Genomic DNA, 18283 nt, shown 5'->3' on the forward strand with positions numbered 1-18283 from the left:
ACATCATCTAGAGCAGCCTTCAGTTTATCAAATAGAAATGGTTTATGACATGCCGCATGATTTGCTTCCGCAGACAAAATAGTCAACGCAATGTACTTAGTTCTCTCCTCAGTACCTGCCCATCCCCATGCGAACAGATCGCTAGTGCGTTTCACGGGCAGTCCACCTGTAGCATTTTTGCCGAATTTTCGCAGCACTAAGCATCTAGGTAAGTCCTGCACGTTCAACCTGGCTAAAACATAAAGAACATGCTTGCATGGAAGACCTTTACGTTTCATACTATCACAACTGCACTTCACTATTTCTTCTGAATTACTAGGTGTATAGTCCACTTTGAATCTCAGTTGCCTGTTATTTTTCCATGCCACTATGAATCTCCTACTGACAGCTCCACTCAGTCTATCTATGATCTCAAGATCCGCTGCCTTCTTCATTTCTTTCTGCAAGAGGTAAAAATTCACCGCAGTGAAGTCACGGGCAGCGGCTTTTTCAATGCATTTGAACTCGTCGAGTAGTGGTACAGGGTGTGTCTGTGTGGACATGCAGTCGTCGTGTGACTTGTTCTCACGGAGCCGAACAATTCACTTCTCATAATGCACAACCATATCAACAATTGTCATGCCAGAGTCAAGATGCATATGAAGGCAAGAGTTCAGACTCTCGCTCCTCTGGTTACTCCGCATACCAAGGAAGAACCCACCGGTGAGATATGATGCAGCCCAAAGCCTTTTCTTTCGGTACATCCTACGCAACCATGTTTCAGTTTTCTCCGACTCCCATTTAGCTCTAAAAGCTGCCCATCTCGCCTCAAACTCATCATGTGTAGTGACATAATGAATAAGAGACCTGAACTCCTTAAGGGACTTGTGGTGGAGGTGTTTCTGCATGTTTTTCTCAATATGCCACGAACAAAGTCGATGCCACACGTCAGTAAGGACCTTCCTGACGGCCCTTATCATGGCTGCGTCTCCGTCAGTAATTACAGACCTCGGCTTCTTCTGACAATGAGCTCTTAAGAAGGTATCCAACACCCAAACATATGTATCCTCCGTCTCATCTAACACAACTGCACAACCGAACACAGTGGTGCAACGATGATTGTTTAGACCAACAAAAGGTATGAATGACATTCCGTACCTATTCATCTTGTAAGTGCTATCGAAGACGATTACATCACCAAAGTCAAGGTAATCCCGACGTGACTGAGAATCACACCAGAACATGTTCTTCAGCTTTCCTTCTGCGTCAACAGTGTGCTCAAAGAAAAAGTCTGGATCCCTTGTCTTTCTCGTCATCATGATACCAATCGCAGTGTCCGCATCATCCTTTGCTAGCAACTTCATTTTCTCCCTAGAACACATGTTATAAAGCTTCCTCCTCCCGAAACCAGCCAGTGCATATGATCCATACCTACTAACGAAGTTGTCGTAAATCCAATGTTTTTTGAGCCCAGCACCTGCCATTGCTAGATCTCGAGCTTCTGGTATTCCTTTATCTGATTATGAGATCGAAGATATATAACTTCATCTGTTCTAGCAAGAGTGTGACTATGATCATCGCTGAAACTGCTGACATACCAAATGGAGCGCTCTCTGTCAACCTTCACAGTTACATGGGCCTCGCAATAGCACCGAGTCTTCGCTCTCAGCCTACGCTTCTTCCCTTCCATGGTACAAAACTTGGCCTGTCGTTTCCCAGACCTTGAAAAGAGAAACCTCCTCAACCGCCTACGTGCGTCGATACCCTTACTATATTTCAAGTTGTTCTTCCTAATGCTGAAGCCACGCTTTTTCGCATAGTCGTTATAGAAATCATATGCCTCCTCGTCTGTCCTGAACGTCGTGGACATCACCGTCCAATGCCTGTCCAGTGATTTTTGCTGGTATTCATCGTATCCAGTATCAAAATTGCACTCATCACCATTGGCATCATCATAGTTTTCGCACGCGTCACCATCCTCTTCCTGAAAAAAAATACAAACAGCCGTATATGTCAGTAAATAGTTGTATAAGGACTATCATATGTATTCACTTTCCACTACTTACTTTGCTCGAGCTGTCATTATAAGATGCATCGATATCGTTTTCGTCATTGGCATCATCGAAAAAATTCCACTGATAGTATCCTTCCACTTCCATCTGCGCAAATTGTAAATATGATATGTAAGACTTGATGCGTATTTAATTTCACTTTAAAATAACCTACATGGCTTTCGATTTCAGCATATGAATCATCTACATCCGTATCCTCATTGTCATCATCCCCTCCTATTTGTGCACAGTCAAACATGTTATTGTCATCGCGGATGCTTGTATTTAATATGGTTGAGAACATGCAGACTACTTACATTGCCACTGTAAGACTCATCCAAACTCATATAATTTTCGCCGTCATGTTCGTCTTCATCCAATGACAATGATCCGTCGTCGCTACCGCCATCATCACCGTCATATCCTATTTCAAGCTCAATCTATACACGTTCATATATAATAAAATATACATTCAAACATCACGTAACATCTTCTCAATTAAAATCCGTTCTTAAATTACTATGCCAGCGCCTCGCGTACCTCGTTGCCTTCGTCAGACATGAGGCGGTTGTCGCCGGATACGAGCTGCCAGCGGCGGAGGCGTCTGCCCGACTGAGGCGGTTGTCGGCGTAGCGCACAACGCGTATGCTTTTTTTCGTCGGCCAGGTAATGCCGGAGATGACGGCGGCGGCGGCGGGCGCGAGAGGAGGTGGGTGAGGCGTCTTGAAGATAGGGTTCGCCGATCGTTTTTTTAATCACTCGGGCGTACGCAGCGGGCGCGGGCGGACGTGCATGCGGACGTGGGCACCTTGGGAGGGGGGTGGGGGGGGGGGGGGTTGTACCGAAGACCACCTCAAAAATGGAAAAGACGTCTCGCCTTGCAGCCCGTCGTCGTCCTCAACCCCACCCCACCCAGCCTCACAGAACACACACTCCACCCAAACACCCGTCATAGCTGACAATGGAATCCACTGAAATGCGCGGAGATGACATGGTACCAGGACGCGTCGAACTCAACCGCGGCCATGCATCGTCGATAGAAGGAATAGAGGAGCCCTGCCGCCGCTCATGATATCGACATCCTGGCGTCAATCGTCACCGATCTGGATTTTGAGGCAAGCTCCAGGTTAGTGTCCACATACTTCATCGTATCCGGTGGCAATATACCTCGATTCTCACTTAAGTTCTGCTATAAATCCGATCCCCCCTTTTCCAGATCTGAAGTGGTAGATGGTAGCTCCTGCGATCCGTTTTCGTGTGGCGTCTGAGCCGAGCCGGCGATGCACGCGACTTCGACCACGACGACTTGAAGACTGGTCCATACCAGGCGCTTGGATGTTGGATTGGAAACGCAGTTTTGTAGCTGAGGAGACGTCCTACATTCAAATCTGGGTTGGAGATTCCGAAAGTTAGGATTCAAGCTGTCAACGCATATGCAATGTATGGCACAGTGCTTAATCGCTGCTGTTCTAACTGGCGTCTGCGTGTTTGGAAGATTTATTTTCTTTATGAATCAATCCGTCGCACTGCTCTAATTAATCTTGTTGTTCTGACTGTTCGTTCAAATAGGAACCGATCCTGTTCTGAACTTACGGCGAGGGCAACGCCAAGTGAGCTCTATTGAAAGATGCCTTCTGAACTCCGAAGGAAAGCACGCGGCTGACACTTTTGCTCCCGTGGTAGGCATGTCGTTTGACTCTTGCCAAGAAGCGTACGAGCAGTATAACCTATTTGCTTGGGAGAATGGTTTCGGTATTCGGCATGGAAAATCGAGATGGGGAAAAGGACGTTACCAGCTGATGCACGAAATTGTGTGCCAGTGCCAGGTTAGTTCCACAGCTTCCTAATTGAAGTTACAGTAGATGTATGCTTTTTGTGCCGGTCCATTTGCTTCATTGTGTCATTTACGTTGTGATTTTTGAATGGAGGGCTTGCAGATTGTTAGGCATCTCTTTTAAATGTACATTTCATTACACAAAGTCTAGGGATATTGGCTTAGACAAGTGGCCAGTGCCTTACTGTAATTACAGGCAGGACAGGTCCACGTCCACCAGCATTGTAGTCTCTTGCAAAAGGCAAATTTTAACATGCTCTTCGGCTTAACTAGCCTAACCCGTGCGGCGGCACGCCGTGCTTGGTCATTACTTGCGAATGTATGTAGTCCATTACATAATCGTCTATTTTCTAATTGAAGCAAGTCAAAACGGTATATAGAAACATTAGAGGCACTAAGAGCATCTCCAACAGACGCCCTACAAAGCCGCGCGCAAAAAAACTTTTACAGCGCCAAAATAATGTTTTAGCGCGCCGGATAACTGGACATCTCCAGCAGACGCCCAAAAATATACTGCCCAGCTACATCTCTAACAGACGCCCAAAATTAATCTCTCGCGCCCGTACCCATCTCACCGCCCGTGGCATGCTCGCCGGCATGGTCATGGCCACGCGCCGCCCCCGTGGCCTGCTCGCCGCCGTGGGCGTGCCCTGCAGCCGCCGTGGCCGTGGCCCGCAGCCGCCATGGCCATGGGCGTGCTCCTCCCTAGGTAGGCCTGCCGTGGCCGTGGCCTGCTCGCCCTGCCGCCGCCGTGGCCGTGGCCGCGCCCGTGCCCCGCCGCCCGTGGCCGCGCCCTCGCCCCGCCGCCCGGGACCGCGGCCTGCTCGCCGCGCCCGCATCCCGCCCCGCCGCCCGTGGCCGCGCCCCGCCCCGCCGCCCGGGACCGAGGCCTGCTCGCCGCGCCCGCGCCCCGCCCCGCCGCCCGTGGCCGCGGCCTGCTCGCCCCGCCGCCCCGCCGTGGCCGTGGCCTGCTCGCCCCGCCGCCCCTGCTCGCCCCACCGCCCCGCTCGCCCCGCCGCCCTGCCGTCGCCGTCGCCTGCTCACCGCGCCGCCCTTGCTCGCCCCGACCTGCCGCCCCTGCTCGCCCCGCCGCCCCGCCGTGGCCGCGCCCACGCCCCGCCGCCCGTGGCCGCGCTCCTCCGGCCCACGCCGCCGTCGTGGCCGTGGCCGGCTGGCGGGCTGGCGTGCGCACGCGAGGAGGCCGGCGGCGGGCGCACGCGAGGAGGCTGGCAGGCGGGCGGGCGCACGCGAGGAGGCTGGCGGGCGGGCGCGCGCATGCGTGGGATGTTCGGCGCGCTGAAGCTCACGCCCCAAATATACGGCTTCGGGTCCAGTTTCTTCGTGCGCGCTGAACATTTTTTAGGGCGTGCTCTATTATACAGCGTCCGCTGGAGTGTTATTTCTAGCTCCGCGTGCGCTAAACTTGCGATTTTTTAGGCGCGAGGCTGATATTGGGCGCCTGTTGAAGATGCTCTAAAGATGCAAATTTATTAAAATCTTGCAAATGGATGGGTACAAAGAGAGCAATTAAAAGTGGCACACTCATGAAACAAACTAATTGTTAATTCTATATACAGTCCATTCTATATAGAGACACAAACACAACGCGTAAGTAAGCTAAAAGAAATCTCTGATGGGTTACATCATCCTGGTATATCCTCCTGCAGGATTGGCATCCACGATAAAGTGGTACAGAGATTTTGCAAATTCTTGTACACATCCAACAAGAGGATGCGCGCTTGTGTACCTGATGACAAGATCATCGATGTCTGGGCGTTGAGGGTACATATGGAGTGGCAATATATCAAACAAGTTGTTGCATATTTTTGCTAGGATTATTGTTTGTCTTGTAAGCTCGTTTTGCTGTGTAGCTACTTGCTGACGGGCCATATTGAACTGCCATTGCTTTGTCTATGCTCTGTAAACAGTTTTTCCTTTGTAACTTCAAGAGCATAGTAATTATGATCATTGACGGAAATATTATAATCTGCACAGATACATTCTAAAGCCATTTCAGCTGCCTTTTCTTTTAGTTAATCTTCTGTATTTGCTGGTTCTCCTTCGTATGTTATGGAGGATTCTCTGAAACTATCCTTTTGAAAATCTTCTAAAGCCATTTCAGCTGCTCTTTCTTTTGCTTCTTGTTAATCTTCTGCTTAGTCCACACCTTACCACTTTTATTCCAAACCCACTGACTTGGAAAATCAAGGTATGTTAAAGACCTAGCAGACACATGCTTTTGGTTGGCAGCAAACCATTCAGTAAGCATAGTTTTAGCAGCCGAAGGATCATCCAAAACATTTCCTAGGTTATCAGTCTAGGTGGGAAAAACAACCCGCTAGCCTCCCGGGTCGCTTCCAGCGACTCCGGAGGCGCCGCCGCAGCTACCTTTGGAGGCCCTTCCACGCAGCCCCGTTTACCTTGCCGCCGCCGGAGGAGGCCGGCCGCCCGGCGGACGGCGGCGGCGGGGTGTCCCAGCCCCTTTTTTCTATTATTTCCCCAGGTGATTGCCTTCCGATCTGGCTGTCGTTGTCCCATGCCGCTCGCTTCCTGATCTGTCCATGGCATGGTGTCTCCCGATCTGGCCGTCGTCGTCCCATGTTGCTAGTTTCCCGATCTTTTCAGATCTGGCAGCTAATTGGTGATTCAGGCTGTGATCTGGATGATCTCTATGGCTTGGAGTATGATCAGGGGAAGCACACGGGGCTGGTGCATGGAGGCATATGCATACACATGCGTGGACATGCATGGACATGGTCGGCGGCCGCCCAGGTTGCCGGCTAGCTACAACCCATGGTGCTGGCTGTTGGTGTCCACCTAGGACTATGTCATGGGAGATTGGATCTGGGACAGCGGCGGCCTCGCCGTGGATTATGGCCTCCATCAAAAGTTTATGAGAGTTTCATCCCTGCAGATGTGATGGCTGACTTCGGCGGCGAAATGCAAACTGTGGATGATGTCTTGATGCAGAGGGATTGTTGTGCGGTGGCGGCGGGCATATCGCCTGTAGCTACTGGGATCGTGGAAAAGTGGTGGCGACAACACATGAATGACCTCGATGGTGGTGCTACTTGAGCACCCAGTCTAGAGCTCCGAGGTGAAAGCCTTGGTCTCGCCCGTGTTGGGTATACCTGACAATGGCGATGTTTTTACATCGTTACCTTGTTGAAGGCATTGTTTGGAATGCTCGGACTGATTCTTCGGGGTGAAAAACTAGATTCTAGTCTTGGATGGCTGGATCCGGTGACGGTGACACTTGAGTGTCGCTCCCTTCCTTAAGGCATTGCCGTTGAAGAACGTCGCCGTCTGTGTGGTGTCATGAGATTGTCAGTGCATATATGGTCATTGTTATAGTTTGCCAATCGTGATCTGATCGCTTTGGGGCTTTTTTCTTTTTTCCTTGCCTACGCATAGCTTTGGTTTAGTATGACTTCGCTATTGGTCGGTTTGTTTTGTGTGCGTGCGTTAGTGTTGGCTGTGTGCATCTTAGCTATGCAGAGGCCGGATGTATACTCATTTGTTTGTATCCTCTTGATGCTTCACTTTGAGTCAATAAAATCCACCCTTTATCGGAAAAAAATCAGTCTCGGCAAATATGACCCTGTTCATATTAGGTATATGCACAATCAATCTCTCAATGAAAGGTTGACGACCATGAATATTATACGCAAACAGTCTCCAAAATGCCTCACAAGCAGAAAGGTACCTACACTACCAGAATTTAGGCAGTTGCCGACGGTCCCCGTCGGCATATATTGGCATACCCCGACGGCCCAACTAAAGCCGTCGGCGTAGAAAGGCCGTCGGCGTATAACCATCTATGCCGACGGGGGCCGTCGGCATAGATAAGCCGTCGGTGTTTCTCCGAATATACCGACGGGGACCGTCGGCATAGAGCAGGCCGTCGGCATATCACGTGGGCCCGTCTACCCGGGCGGCGACGGCAGTTTGACGGCGTCAGGCTACGCCGACGGGCTAACGGTGGCCGTCGGCATAGCTACGCCGACGGCCTAGCCGTCGGCATAGCTTCGCCGACGTCATCGATCTGCCGCGCCGCCACGTCATGGATCCGCGTCGTTCGCCGGTCCCGTGTGGTGGCATTTCTATGCCGACGGCTAGGCCGTCGGCATAGGCCTGGCCCATGGTTTTTGCCACGTCATTGATCCCCGCCCTACGCCACGTCATCGATCCAGGGCTCTACCGTTCCGTGGCCGTAGCTATGCCGACGGCTAGGCCATAGGCATAGATTTCTAATAATATTTTTATATTTTTTGTATTTTCTCTTATTATTTTTTATTTTTTTCCAATACTAATTTCATTAACTTAAATGTACAGAAAACATATATCGATTGCCCCCCACACGGGCCTTCTTCCGTCGTGTCACGGAGAGGTTAGACGGGATGGGCCGGGTACCTGTGGGGGGTAGCAATGCCACCAGGTGTTGCGGTGGGCCCTCCTACGGTTGTGGAAACGTGGTGGCAGGCGTAGGCACGCGGCTCCGGGGTGTGCCCCCTCCCCCCTCACGGGCGTCGATGCCGCCGTGCCCCGGGGGGGGGGGGTTGAAACGGCCACGTCGGGCCGACGCAGAGGGAATCTTGGGGTGGGTTGTGCCGGGACTGTGTTGGGGGGTGTACCTATGGCTGGGCTATGAGAACAAGGTGAAAAGGTCCCCCGGTCAAACTACGTCTAGCGAAAGTCAAAGGGATAGACCCGGCGGTCGTCTGTGTCAGGGTTAGACGGGACGGGGTACCTGGGGGGTAGCAATGCCGCCAGGTGTTGCGGTGGCCCTCCTACGGTTATATAAGCCCGTCCGGCGAAAGTCAAAGGGCTAGATCTACTAGTCAACTGGGATTCGGGATGGCCTTCGGGGTGTAGCTATGCCACCGAAACATCGCATGGGTCGCGATGCATGTGTGAAAGTGTTCTGGCATGCGTAGACACCCGTCTTGGGGCTCCGTGGTGTGGCCCCCCTCCACGGAAGGCAGAGCAGCCGTCAGTTAGAGGGGGGGATGGTGCGGGTGCGGTGGAACCGGAGGGAATCTAGTGTTGGGTTGGGTTCAGACCGTGTTTGGGGATGTTGCTATGGGCTGACCTATCGCAACCAGGTGGAAGAGTCCACCGGTCAAAGCCCGTCCGACGAAAGTCAAAGGGCTAGATCTACTGGTCAACTGGGATTCAGGGTGGCCTTCGGGGTCTAGCTATGCCACCGAAACATCGCACGGGTCCCGATGCATGTGTGAAAGTGTTCTGGCATGTGTAGACGCCCGTCTTGGGGCTCCGTGGTGTGGCCCCCCTCCACGGAAGGCAGAGCTGCCGTCACTTAGAGGGGGGATGGTGCGGGTGCGGTGGAACCGGAGGGAATCTAGTATTGGGTTGGGTCCAGACCGTGTTCGGGGATGTTCCTACGGGCTGACTTATCGCAACCAGGTGGAAGAGTCCACCGGTCAAAGCCCATCCGGCGAAAGTCAAAGGGCTAGATCTACTGGTCAACTCGGATTCGGGGTGGCCTTCGGGGTGTAGCTATGCCACCGAAACATCGCACGGGTCCCGATCCATGTGTGAAAGTGTTCTGGCATGCGTAGACGCCCGTCTTGGGGCTCCATGGTGTGGCCCCCCTCCACGGAAGGTAGAGCAGCCGTCACTTAGAGGGGGGATGCGCGAAAGAGTAGAGAGGGTCACGGCAAAAACTGGATGCACTTCGTGTACAAACTGGACAAACTCTTTCCGAGTATCAGGGTTTCGGAGTCCGGAGTGGGTACTAATGTGCATCCCACCAATCAGGAAGAATCACATGGACCGCGTGTTTCTTTCTAGCTCTTGCGAGTCGTTGGATCAAGGGTGTGTTTCTTCCTAGCTCATGTGAGTCGTTGGATCGAAAGTACCACGGTCAAACGCTACAGGGTTAGGCGGGACGGGGGCACTGGGGGTAGCAATGCCGCCAAATCTTGCACCGGCGGCCTCTCACAAGTCTGGAAGTGTTGTCGCGGTTGCAAACGCCCGACACGCGTGTCCGGGGTGTGCCCCCCTCACGGACGGCGCTGCCACCGGCACCTGGAGGGGGGAAACGGATGCGTGAGGTCTACACAGAGGGGATCTTGCTGTGGGTCTGCCCTGGATGTTGCTCCAAAGTGTTCCTATGGGCTGACCTAACACAACCGGGTGGGGAGGTCCGCTGGTCAAAGCCCGTCCGTGCAAAGTCAAAGGGGTAGATCCCGTGGTCAAACGCTACAGGGTTAGGCGGGACGGGGGCACTGGGGGATAGCAATGCCACCGGAGCGTCGCACCGGGCCCTCATACATGCGGGATGGTGTGGTGGCATGTCCGAAGAGGCGGGACGCGTCTCCGGGGCGTGGCCCCCCTCACGGACGGCGATGACACGGTAGTAGACGTTCTGCGGTAACGATGTGGCGTCAATATTACTAAATACTCGGAGCGCGATAAAATCATGATTTTTTTTGCACGACGTGGGCACATGTGCTATAGTAACGATGGTATTTTTTCATAATTTTTGGTGATGGAGAAGTATCCGAAAAATTCCCTCTACGCGGATTGCCCTTCGCGCGTCTACGGCTATGGCCGGCGGCCTCCGGGGGCTAGCATGCCGCCAAATCTTGCGCCGGCGGCCTCTCACAAGTCTGGAAGTGTTGTCGCGGTTGCAAACGCCCGGCACGCGTGTCCGGGGTGTGCCCCCCCTCACGGACGGCGCCGCCGCCGGCACCTGGAGGGGGAAAACGGACGCGTGGGGTCTACACGGAGGGGATCTTGCTGTGGGTCTGGCCCGGATGTTGCTCCAAAGTGTTCCTATGGGCTGACCTAACACAACCGGGTGGGGAGGTCCACTGGTCAAAGACCGTCCGTGCAAAGTCAAAGGGATAGATCCCGTGGTCAAACGCTACAGGGTTAGGCGGGACGGGGGCACTGGGGGGTAGCAATGCCACTGGAGCATCGCACCGGGCCCTCATACATGCGGGGTGGTGTGGTGGCATGTCCGAAGAGGCGGGATGCGTCTCCGGGGCGTGGGCTACGAAAATCAGGTGAAAAGGTCCACCGGTCAGACCCAGTCCGGCACAAGTCAAAGAGCTAGATCCGGCGGTCGTCTATGTCAGGGTTAGATGGGACGGGGGTACCGGAGGGGGTTGCAATGCCGCCACGTGTTACGTAGGGCCCTACTACGCTTGTGGAAGCATGGTGGCACGCTCAGGCACCCGACACGCGACTCCGGGGTGTGCCCCCCTCACGGGCGTCGCTGCCGCCATGTCTCGGAGGTGGAAAACGGCATCCATCATGGAAAGTGGACTATCACGGTGAAACCTTCAGACTATTTTTGGGCGAGGGTGAGACTATTTTTTACATTGTGCTGAGAGTCACACATATGTTGTAATAAAAAAATAAAAAAATGGGCCAGGCCTATGCCGACGGCATAGAAGCGCGCACGCCCACGGATCGATGACGTGGAAAAGGGCCAGGCCTATGCCGACGGCCAAGCCGTCGGCATAGGTTGACCTTATCCGCAGCGGTTCGCCCCCGACCACCCATTCCCCATCTCCCCCGCACCGTCTCCCCCCGCCCGACCCCGATCCCCACCCGCGCCGCCGCCGCCATCCCATCCCCCACCGCCGCCACGCCGCCCCCCACTGCCCGCGCCGCCCCCATCCCCTCCCCCACCACCGCCGCACCGCCCCCACTGCCCGCGCCGCCCCAATCCCCTCCCCACCGCCGCCGCACCGTCCCCAGTGCCCGCGCCGTCCCAAGACCGCCGTCGACGGCCCTCCCTCCCCCGACCTCCGCCGCCCCACGCCGCACCAACCCCGGGCCGCCCCGCCCCTCCCTCCCCCGACCTCCGTCCCCGCCCCGATCTCCGTCCCTGCCCCTCCCCCGAGCCGGACCTCCCCACGGTGAGCTCCCTCCCTCCCTCTCTGTAGATTTTTTTTGATAATTTTGTTGTTGTTCATAGTTATGTAACTAGATGGATGGATGCATAGTTAGTTGATAGATGATTTGATGATAGTTACAAATGTGAGAAATGCAAGAAAAGCAATTTTTTTAACAAGGGGCATGACGTTAGATGATGGATTTTTTTGATGATAGTTGCAAATGTATGATGATTGTTACATGATAGATGATGATGTTAATGATGATAGATGATGATGTTGATGATGTGGATGTTGTTAGAATCATAGATGGTGGATGGATGGAATGTCGGTGAATTTTTTTAGAAACTTTGTTTGTCATATATTTAATGTTAGGTCATGTTGACGAATGTATGTTGGTAAAGTTAATGATAGATGAATGGATGGATGGATGTTGGACAAAATTTTGAGACTTACTAAGATGTGATGATCTTGCTAAAAAAATGATACTCATGATGATCTTGAGTGACCGTTGTGGAATTTGCAGGCGTTGTGGTGTCGCATTTCATTAGAGTGACCGTTGTCTGACGCGTTGGTCCCCCTGAGCATCCGATCCATCACAACCAGTGCAGAGGGATAGCCAGATGCAGCAGGCTTTTCAGGATATGGCGGCCGGCAGGTGTCCTCAGTTCCCTACAGCACAATGCCCTCTAGCACAACCAGTGCTGATGAGCTTTGAGGAGTTTGTGGCACAGAACGCTGGCCCCTCGCCGGTTAGTTCATCCCCAATCTATTCACCCAAAGCATGTCATGCCTTTCAACACAGTCATAGATCTCGTGCATGTCTTTTCAACATGCAGGGAACAGGTGGATCTACCGTTGGCGGTGGTCTTCGCAGCACTCCGGAGACACGGAGCCCGACCACTCCGATCCACGGAGGCGGAGGAGGAGGCGGTCTTGGCGGTAGCGCTGCCGCTAGCACTGATGACCTGGACTTTGGCCGTCTTGGCGGTGACGACCTCCGCGGTGCTCGATGATGCTTGAGATGTGATGATGATGCTTGACATGACTTGTGTGTGCTGATGATCATTTAGCTGACTTGTGTGATGATGCTTATGCTTACATTCGTTGATATGCTTATGCTTGTGTGATGATGATCTATTGTTGTGATGATGCTTATGCTTACGTTCGTTGATATGTGCTGATATGTGCTGTTATATAAGTGATGTTATTTGAATTGAACTGATCTGAAAACAAACAGAAAAAAGAAAAAAAAGCAAAAGCAAACTATGCCGACGGCTAGGCCGTCGGCATAGGGCTAGCATGAGCTCCCAGTAGCTGACACGTGGGAGCCTATGCCGACGGCCTAGCCGTCGGCTTAGTTCAAAAACTGTGCCGACGGGTAGGCCGTCGGCATAGGCGCCCACGTGTCAGCTACTGGGAGCTCTGTATGAAGGACTATGCCGACGGCCTGGCCGTCGGCTTAGTTTCAAATTATGCCGACGGCCAGGCCATCGGCATAGCCCTGGGCCTAGAGCAGCGGCTGGTCGCCACGTGGCACACCTATGCCGACGGTCGGGGCGTCGGCATAGTGGTGCCACGTGGCGACCGTTCGTTGGGCAGACTTGACGGCGGCCGCCGTTAGGCGTGGTAGTTGCCGACGGCCAGGGCCGTCGGCATAGATGTACGACCCCCGTCGGCGTACCATATATGCCGACGGCCTTTCTATGCCGACGGCGTCCCTGGCTGTGCCGACGCATATGTTGCCGATGGCCCTATGCCGACGGGGGCCGTCGGCATAGGCCTATCCCGACGGGACTCAGGCCTATGCCGACGGTCCTAGCCGTCGGCATAGGGGGCGATTCCGGTAGTGCTAGCCATATGGTCAACAATTATAACAGCACTACATTAAGTTACATAAATTTAACTAAATCTACCTTGAACCTGCATTTGATGTACTCGTCAATCTCGTTTCTGCCGGTAGGAGAAAGCACAGTAAAAACACCGCTAGGTTTATCTTGAGCGTAGAAACACATACAAACCACATCATGACCCTTTGTAAGATATTTTAGGTTGCTTTAGGTTGCCACACCTTTTTTAACAATGTCAAGCCATTGACTTAGAGTAAATCTTCTTTGCGGATAGCGCTTCGGCTGCACGTCCACGTCGATGGCGATGGTCTTAGTAGACTCCACCTTGTACTTGTACCTGCTGGCGAGCGCAGCAAAGATGACACAGTTGGCGATGGCGAGCAACATGAGGAATGCGTAGTAATAGTCGAGGTGTGAGGCGTTGAGGTTGTTTGACACCCAGGGTTTGCCCGTCCTCTCGCGCGTCACCCACGCCACCAGCGACAAGAGGAAGCTGCTAAGGACGTTGCCCACGCCGTACGCCGTGAGTGACAGCCCTGTGCCAAGGCTCTTCATGCTCTTCGGCGCATTTGTTTTAAATTTCAAATTTTAGTTTGTGCATTTCGTTTGAATTTTCCGGAGTTTTCAAAATAGTGGATTTCGTCCATTTAGTTCGGGCCCGGTAAAAAAACAAAACCTTGGCTCCATTTGCCGGTTCTGGACATGCCGGCTCTCCATAGCAACTTTGGAAGTAGTATGTATGTAGTTCACATCTCAGAACAAGTGATCATGCTCAATGAGACTTGGACAGGAATTAATCTGATAGAGCTGGACGAGAGGACTACATTGACCAACAACTCCATGCGTCTATATATGTGTGTGCAACACGAGAACTAGAGATTTGGATCCAGGGGACTGTGTCGAGTTCTCAACGATCGGTCTCCGCATTGTTTTGCTTCTCCGCCGCTGCTTTGGCTATTCCCTACCGCATGCCACCTTCTGCGAGCCGCTTCCGCCATGTGGCTAGTCCATGAGACAGGGTGGCAAGGCAAGTAGTACACCACGAGACGATGAGAGCAAGTAAAATAGAGCCGAGTCAGCTGACTATAAAAACTAGGCTATGTTGGAGCGGCGGAAAAAGCACCCGCTTCAGATCTCTATGCCTCAGGGAGAGAAAAAGACCCTGAAGCAATCAAAACACTGATAAAATTCAACCTTTATCAAAAGAAGTAGTATCGGTGGATCTAGGCCATTGCCTTACCTATAATGGACGGTTCGTACTTTTTAGGAGTAGGTACGTAAAAAGACTCATAAACTATATATACCCTATGATGGATTGACCAATACACATGCAATAATTCGGATTTCTATTTTTCCTTTACAGTGTGAAGCACTTCTTGACACTACGTATACTCCGCGCACCATGGTTAGATCAATACACTTGGAATACTTCACTTTCTACTCCCTTCGTCCCGAACCACTTATCACAGAAATGCATAGAAATAGATATATTTAAAACTATAAATACATCTAGATGCATTCATTTTCACCACAAGTAATTTGGAACGGATGGACTATATTTTAGTGTCAAGCCATTGACTCATAGTGAATCTTCTTGGCGGCCTAGCTGCTTGAGCTGCACGTCCACGCCGACGTCGATGGTCTTAGTAGACTCCACCTTGTACTTGTACCTGCTAGCGAGGAGAGCGAAGGCGACACAGTTGGCGACCGCGAGCAACGTGAGGAACGCGTAGTAATAGTCGAGGTGTGAGGCGTTGAGGTTGTTGGAGACCCAGGCTTTGCCGGTCCTCTCGCGCGTCACCCGAGCCACCAGCGACAGGAAGAAGCTGCTAAGGACGTTGCCCACGCCGTACGCCGTGAGCGACAGTGCCGTGCCGAGGCTCTTCATGCTCTCGGGCGCCTGGTCGTAGAAGAACTCGATCTCGCCCGCGAGCACGAACCCGTCCGCCAGGCCCATCAGCACGTACTGCGGCAGGAGGACGAAGATGGTGAGGGGGAGCTGGCCGCCGGTCACGTCCAGCCCAAGGCTGCGCGCGTAGCTCAGGCGCCGGTTCTCGGTGAGCGCCGCCGTCGCCATCGTCACGACTTGGATCACCTGCCCGATGCCCATCCTCGTGAGGAGGGTGATGCCTCTTGGGTTATTGGTGTACCTTCGTGCGGCCTTGACGAAGAGCCGGTCGTAGACCACGCTGGTGATGAGCATGGCGAGCGTGACGAACGCGCCGAGGCTGGCCGGCGGGATCTCGAAGTGTGGCCCCATGTGCCGATTCATGGTGGTGCCCTGCTTCACGAACAGGGTGTTGGTCTGAGCGATGAGCGTGCACGGCACGAACATGGTCACGACAAAAGGGACCAGCTTCAAGATCTGCTTCGTCTCCTCCACCTCCGTCACCGTGCAGAGCCTCCATTTTGAGGTCGAGGACGCGCCACCGACGTCCTTCACAGACGCCTTGTTGAGGAACCACATGTCGTTCGTGGATTCCATCCGGAACTTGTGCTTCCTCGTGTACGCCTCTTGCTCCAGCTCATGCAGCTCATCGGCGTTCGCCGGCAAGGGTAGGCGCTGTTTGCACAGCGCGGAGGCGAGCACCTTGCCAATGCGCGTGATCGCGCTGCCCTGAGGCACCTTGTGGCGGTACATAGGCGTGCCGACGAGGAAGATGACGATGGAGACGACGAGGCCGAGAGTGGGGATGCCATAGCCGACGGACCAGCTCACGTTGTCCTGGAGGTAGACGAGGACTGTTGAGGAGAAGAGGATGCCCGTGAAGATGGTGAACATCCACCAGTTGAAGAAGGAGAGCTTGTGGGTCTTCTCCCGGGCGTCGAAGTCGTCGAACTGGTCCGCGCCCATGGTCGAGATGTTAGGCTTCGTGCCGCCGTTGCCCAAGGCGACGATGTACAGCCCGCCAAAGTAGACGCCGACCTGCAGGGCTGACGGCGACGGACAAAGTTTGTCGACGCATGGCGGAGGCTTGAGCGCTCCCACCGTCACAGCCAGCGTCAGCAGCAGCATCCCCTGCATCAAGGCATGGACATCATTTCTAGTCTCACTTTTTTTTCTCTTCCAGAGCAAGTATATTTCAACTAAACCATGACACTTATTTTAGATCAGAGGGAGTACTACATACTACAATACTACTTAGTTAATTTAGCCGGTTTTCCTATTTCGTTGTCTAATTAAAACATATTTTTAGACATTGTTTTTCTTTTTCAGTCATTCTCTTTTCGTGTGAGTTAGTCTTTTTTTTCTCTTCTGTGTGTACATGCGTGGGTCGTTGTGTGTCTGTTGCTCGCGCGTTTGTACCATAGTTTTAAGTAGCCGGCTATAGCACCCGCTATAGCCTTTTTAGTAGGGTGCCGTTAAATGGCCGGCTTCAGAAATAGACCGCTATAGCTTGATATAGGCCGTTATAGCTGATTTGGAGGCCCGCCGCTATTTTTCATAGCCCATTATTTAAAATATTGGTTTGTACACGACATGATTAGTCCCCAGTATCGTTGTTTTATTGTACAAGAAATTTGTGAGTGATTAAATAAAAATACGATAAAAATCTCGATTCGACTCTCGAGGACTCCGCCGTAGCCACCGATTAGAAAATCTAGTTAGGAGACGAGAGGGTTGGTTACCATGAAATATATGGCGGAGCCGATGACAAAGGTCCAATAGCGGCCGAGGTAGGCGTCGGCGAGGTGGGCGCCGATCAGGGGCGTGATGAAGACGACGCCGGACCAGTTGGTGACGTTGTTGGACGCCTCCACCGTGCCCTGGTGCATCTTCTCGGTGAGGTAGACGAAGAGGTTGGACGCGATCCCGTAGTACGCCATCCGCTCGAACAGCTCGTACACTGCCATGGATCGGCTGGCGGCATGAAGAATAGAAGCAAGCATGTGTGTGCATGATCAACTGGTTGGTCGGAAATGGTGCCTACCTACGATGAAGGAGCAGGCGGTCCAGCCGCCCCTCTTGGACCGGAGCACGGGGTTGCCCCGGAGATCCACCGAGCCGTCCTGCACGTACTCCTGCCGCCCGGTTCCGCTCTCCACCGCCAGGCTCTCCGCCGCCGCCATTGCTGCTACCTACTAACCTGCCTTGCTGCACCTAGCACCTCTCTCTCTCTCTCTCTCTCTCTCTCTCTACCCAGGTAGTAATATATATCAGCGCGAGCTGCTATCAAGTGACGGAAGGGAAGTGCATGTATACACCGTACTAGCAGTGCTAGTACGGCCGGCCCGCCGGCCGGGAGACGCAGACGAGGTCAACGCCGCGGAATGCAAGTAGCTAAGGTGCGAGACCCACGTGGCGTGGCGCGTGCACGATAGCCTCCGCCGTGATCAGTGATGCCAGGCTGCTGTGATCTGCCGTGAACATGGGAATATAAGCAGCTGGATTGATTAAGCGAGTGAAATCAAGCTAGTACCGATTCCCATCGACTATATACCTTCGATTCGCATATTTATCCCAGCGGTCCTACAATACTGTTGCTGTGATCCCCCCTACAGGCACGCCAGACTAATTGATACTACCTTCGTCCTGATTTATTAGTCTTCTTTGTGATTTGCGCCAAATTTTCATCATAGATTTAATTAAAACATGTTAATGCATGTCATAAAAAATTATATCACTGGATTCGTATTTAAATACAGTTTTTGATGATATTATATTTGTCAGGTATAACTTGCATTCGATGCAAAAAA

The 18283-nt window shown here is 52.9% G+C and overlaps 1 protein-coding gene across 1 annotated transcript; it reads right to left on the minus strand.

The window, feature by feature from the left end:
• Positions 1-15164: 15164 nt before the first annotated feature.
• On the minus strand, positions 15165-17656 carry LOC123130077 (protein NRT1/ PTR FAMILY 5.2-like). Its single transcript, XM_044550034.1, has 3 exons — positions 17518-17656; positions 17216-17433; positions 15165-16604 (listed from the first exon to the last, which is right to left on the minus strand). The coding sequence occupies exons 1-3, from the start codon at positions 17654-17656 to the stop codon at positions 15165-15167; spliced, it is 1797 nt and encodes a 598-aa protein (XP_044405969.1).
• Between the last annotated feature and the right edge of the window lie 627 nt (positions 17657-18283).

The sequence above is a fragment of the Triticum aestivum genome, chromosome 6A, assembly GCF_018294505.1.
Source record: "Triticum aestivum cultivar Chinese Spring chromosome 6A, IWGSC CS RefSeq v2.1, whole genome shotgun sequence".
Lineage (NCBI taxonomy): Eukaryota > Viridiplantae > Streptophyta > Magnoliopsida > Poales > Poaceae > Triticum > Triticum aestivum.

Coding starts and splice junctions, on each gene's coding strand:
- LOC123130077 (XM_044550034.1), bottom strand. CDS start 17,656: ATGGCGGCGGCGGAGAGCCTGGCGGTGGAGAGCGGAACCGGGCGGCAG. Junction 17,434..17,517: donor CGCCTGCTCCTTCATCGTAG/GTAGGCACCATT, acceptor GATCCATGGCAG/TGTACGAGCTGTTCGAGCGG. Junction 16,605..17,215: donor GCTCCGCCATATATTTCATG/GTAACCAACCCT, acceptor GCCTTGATGCAG/GGGATGCTGCTGCTGACGCT.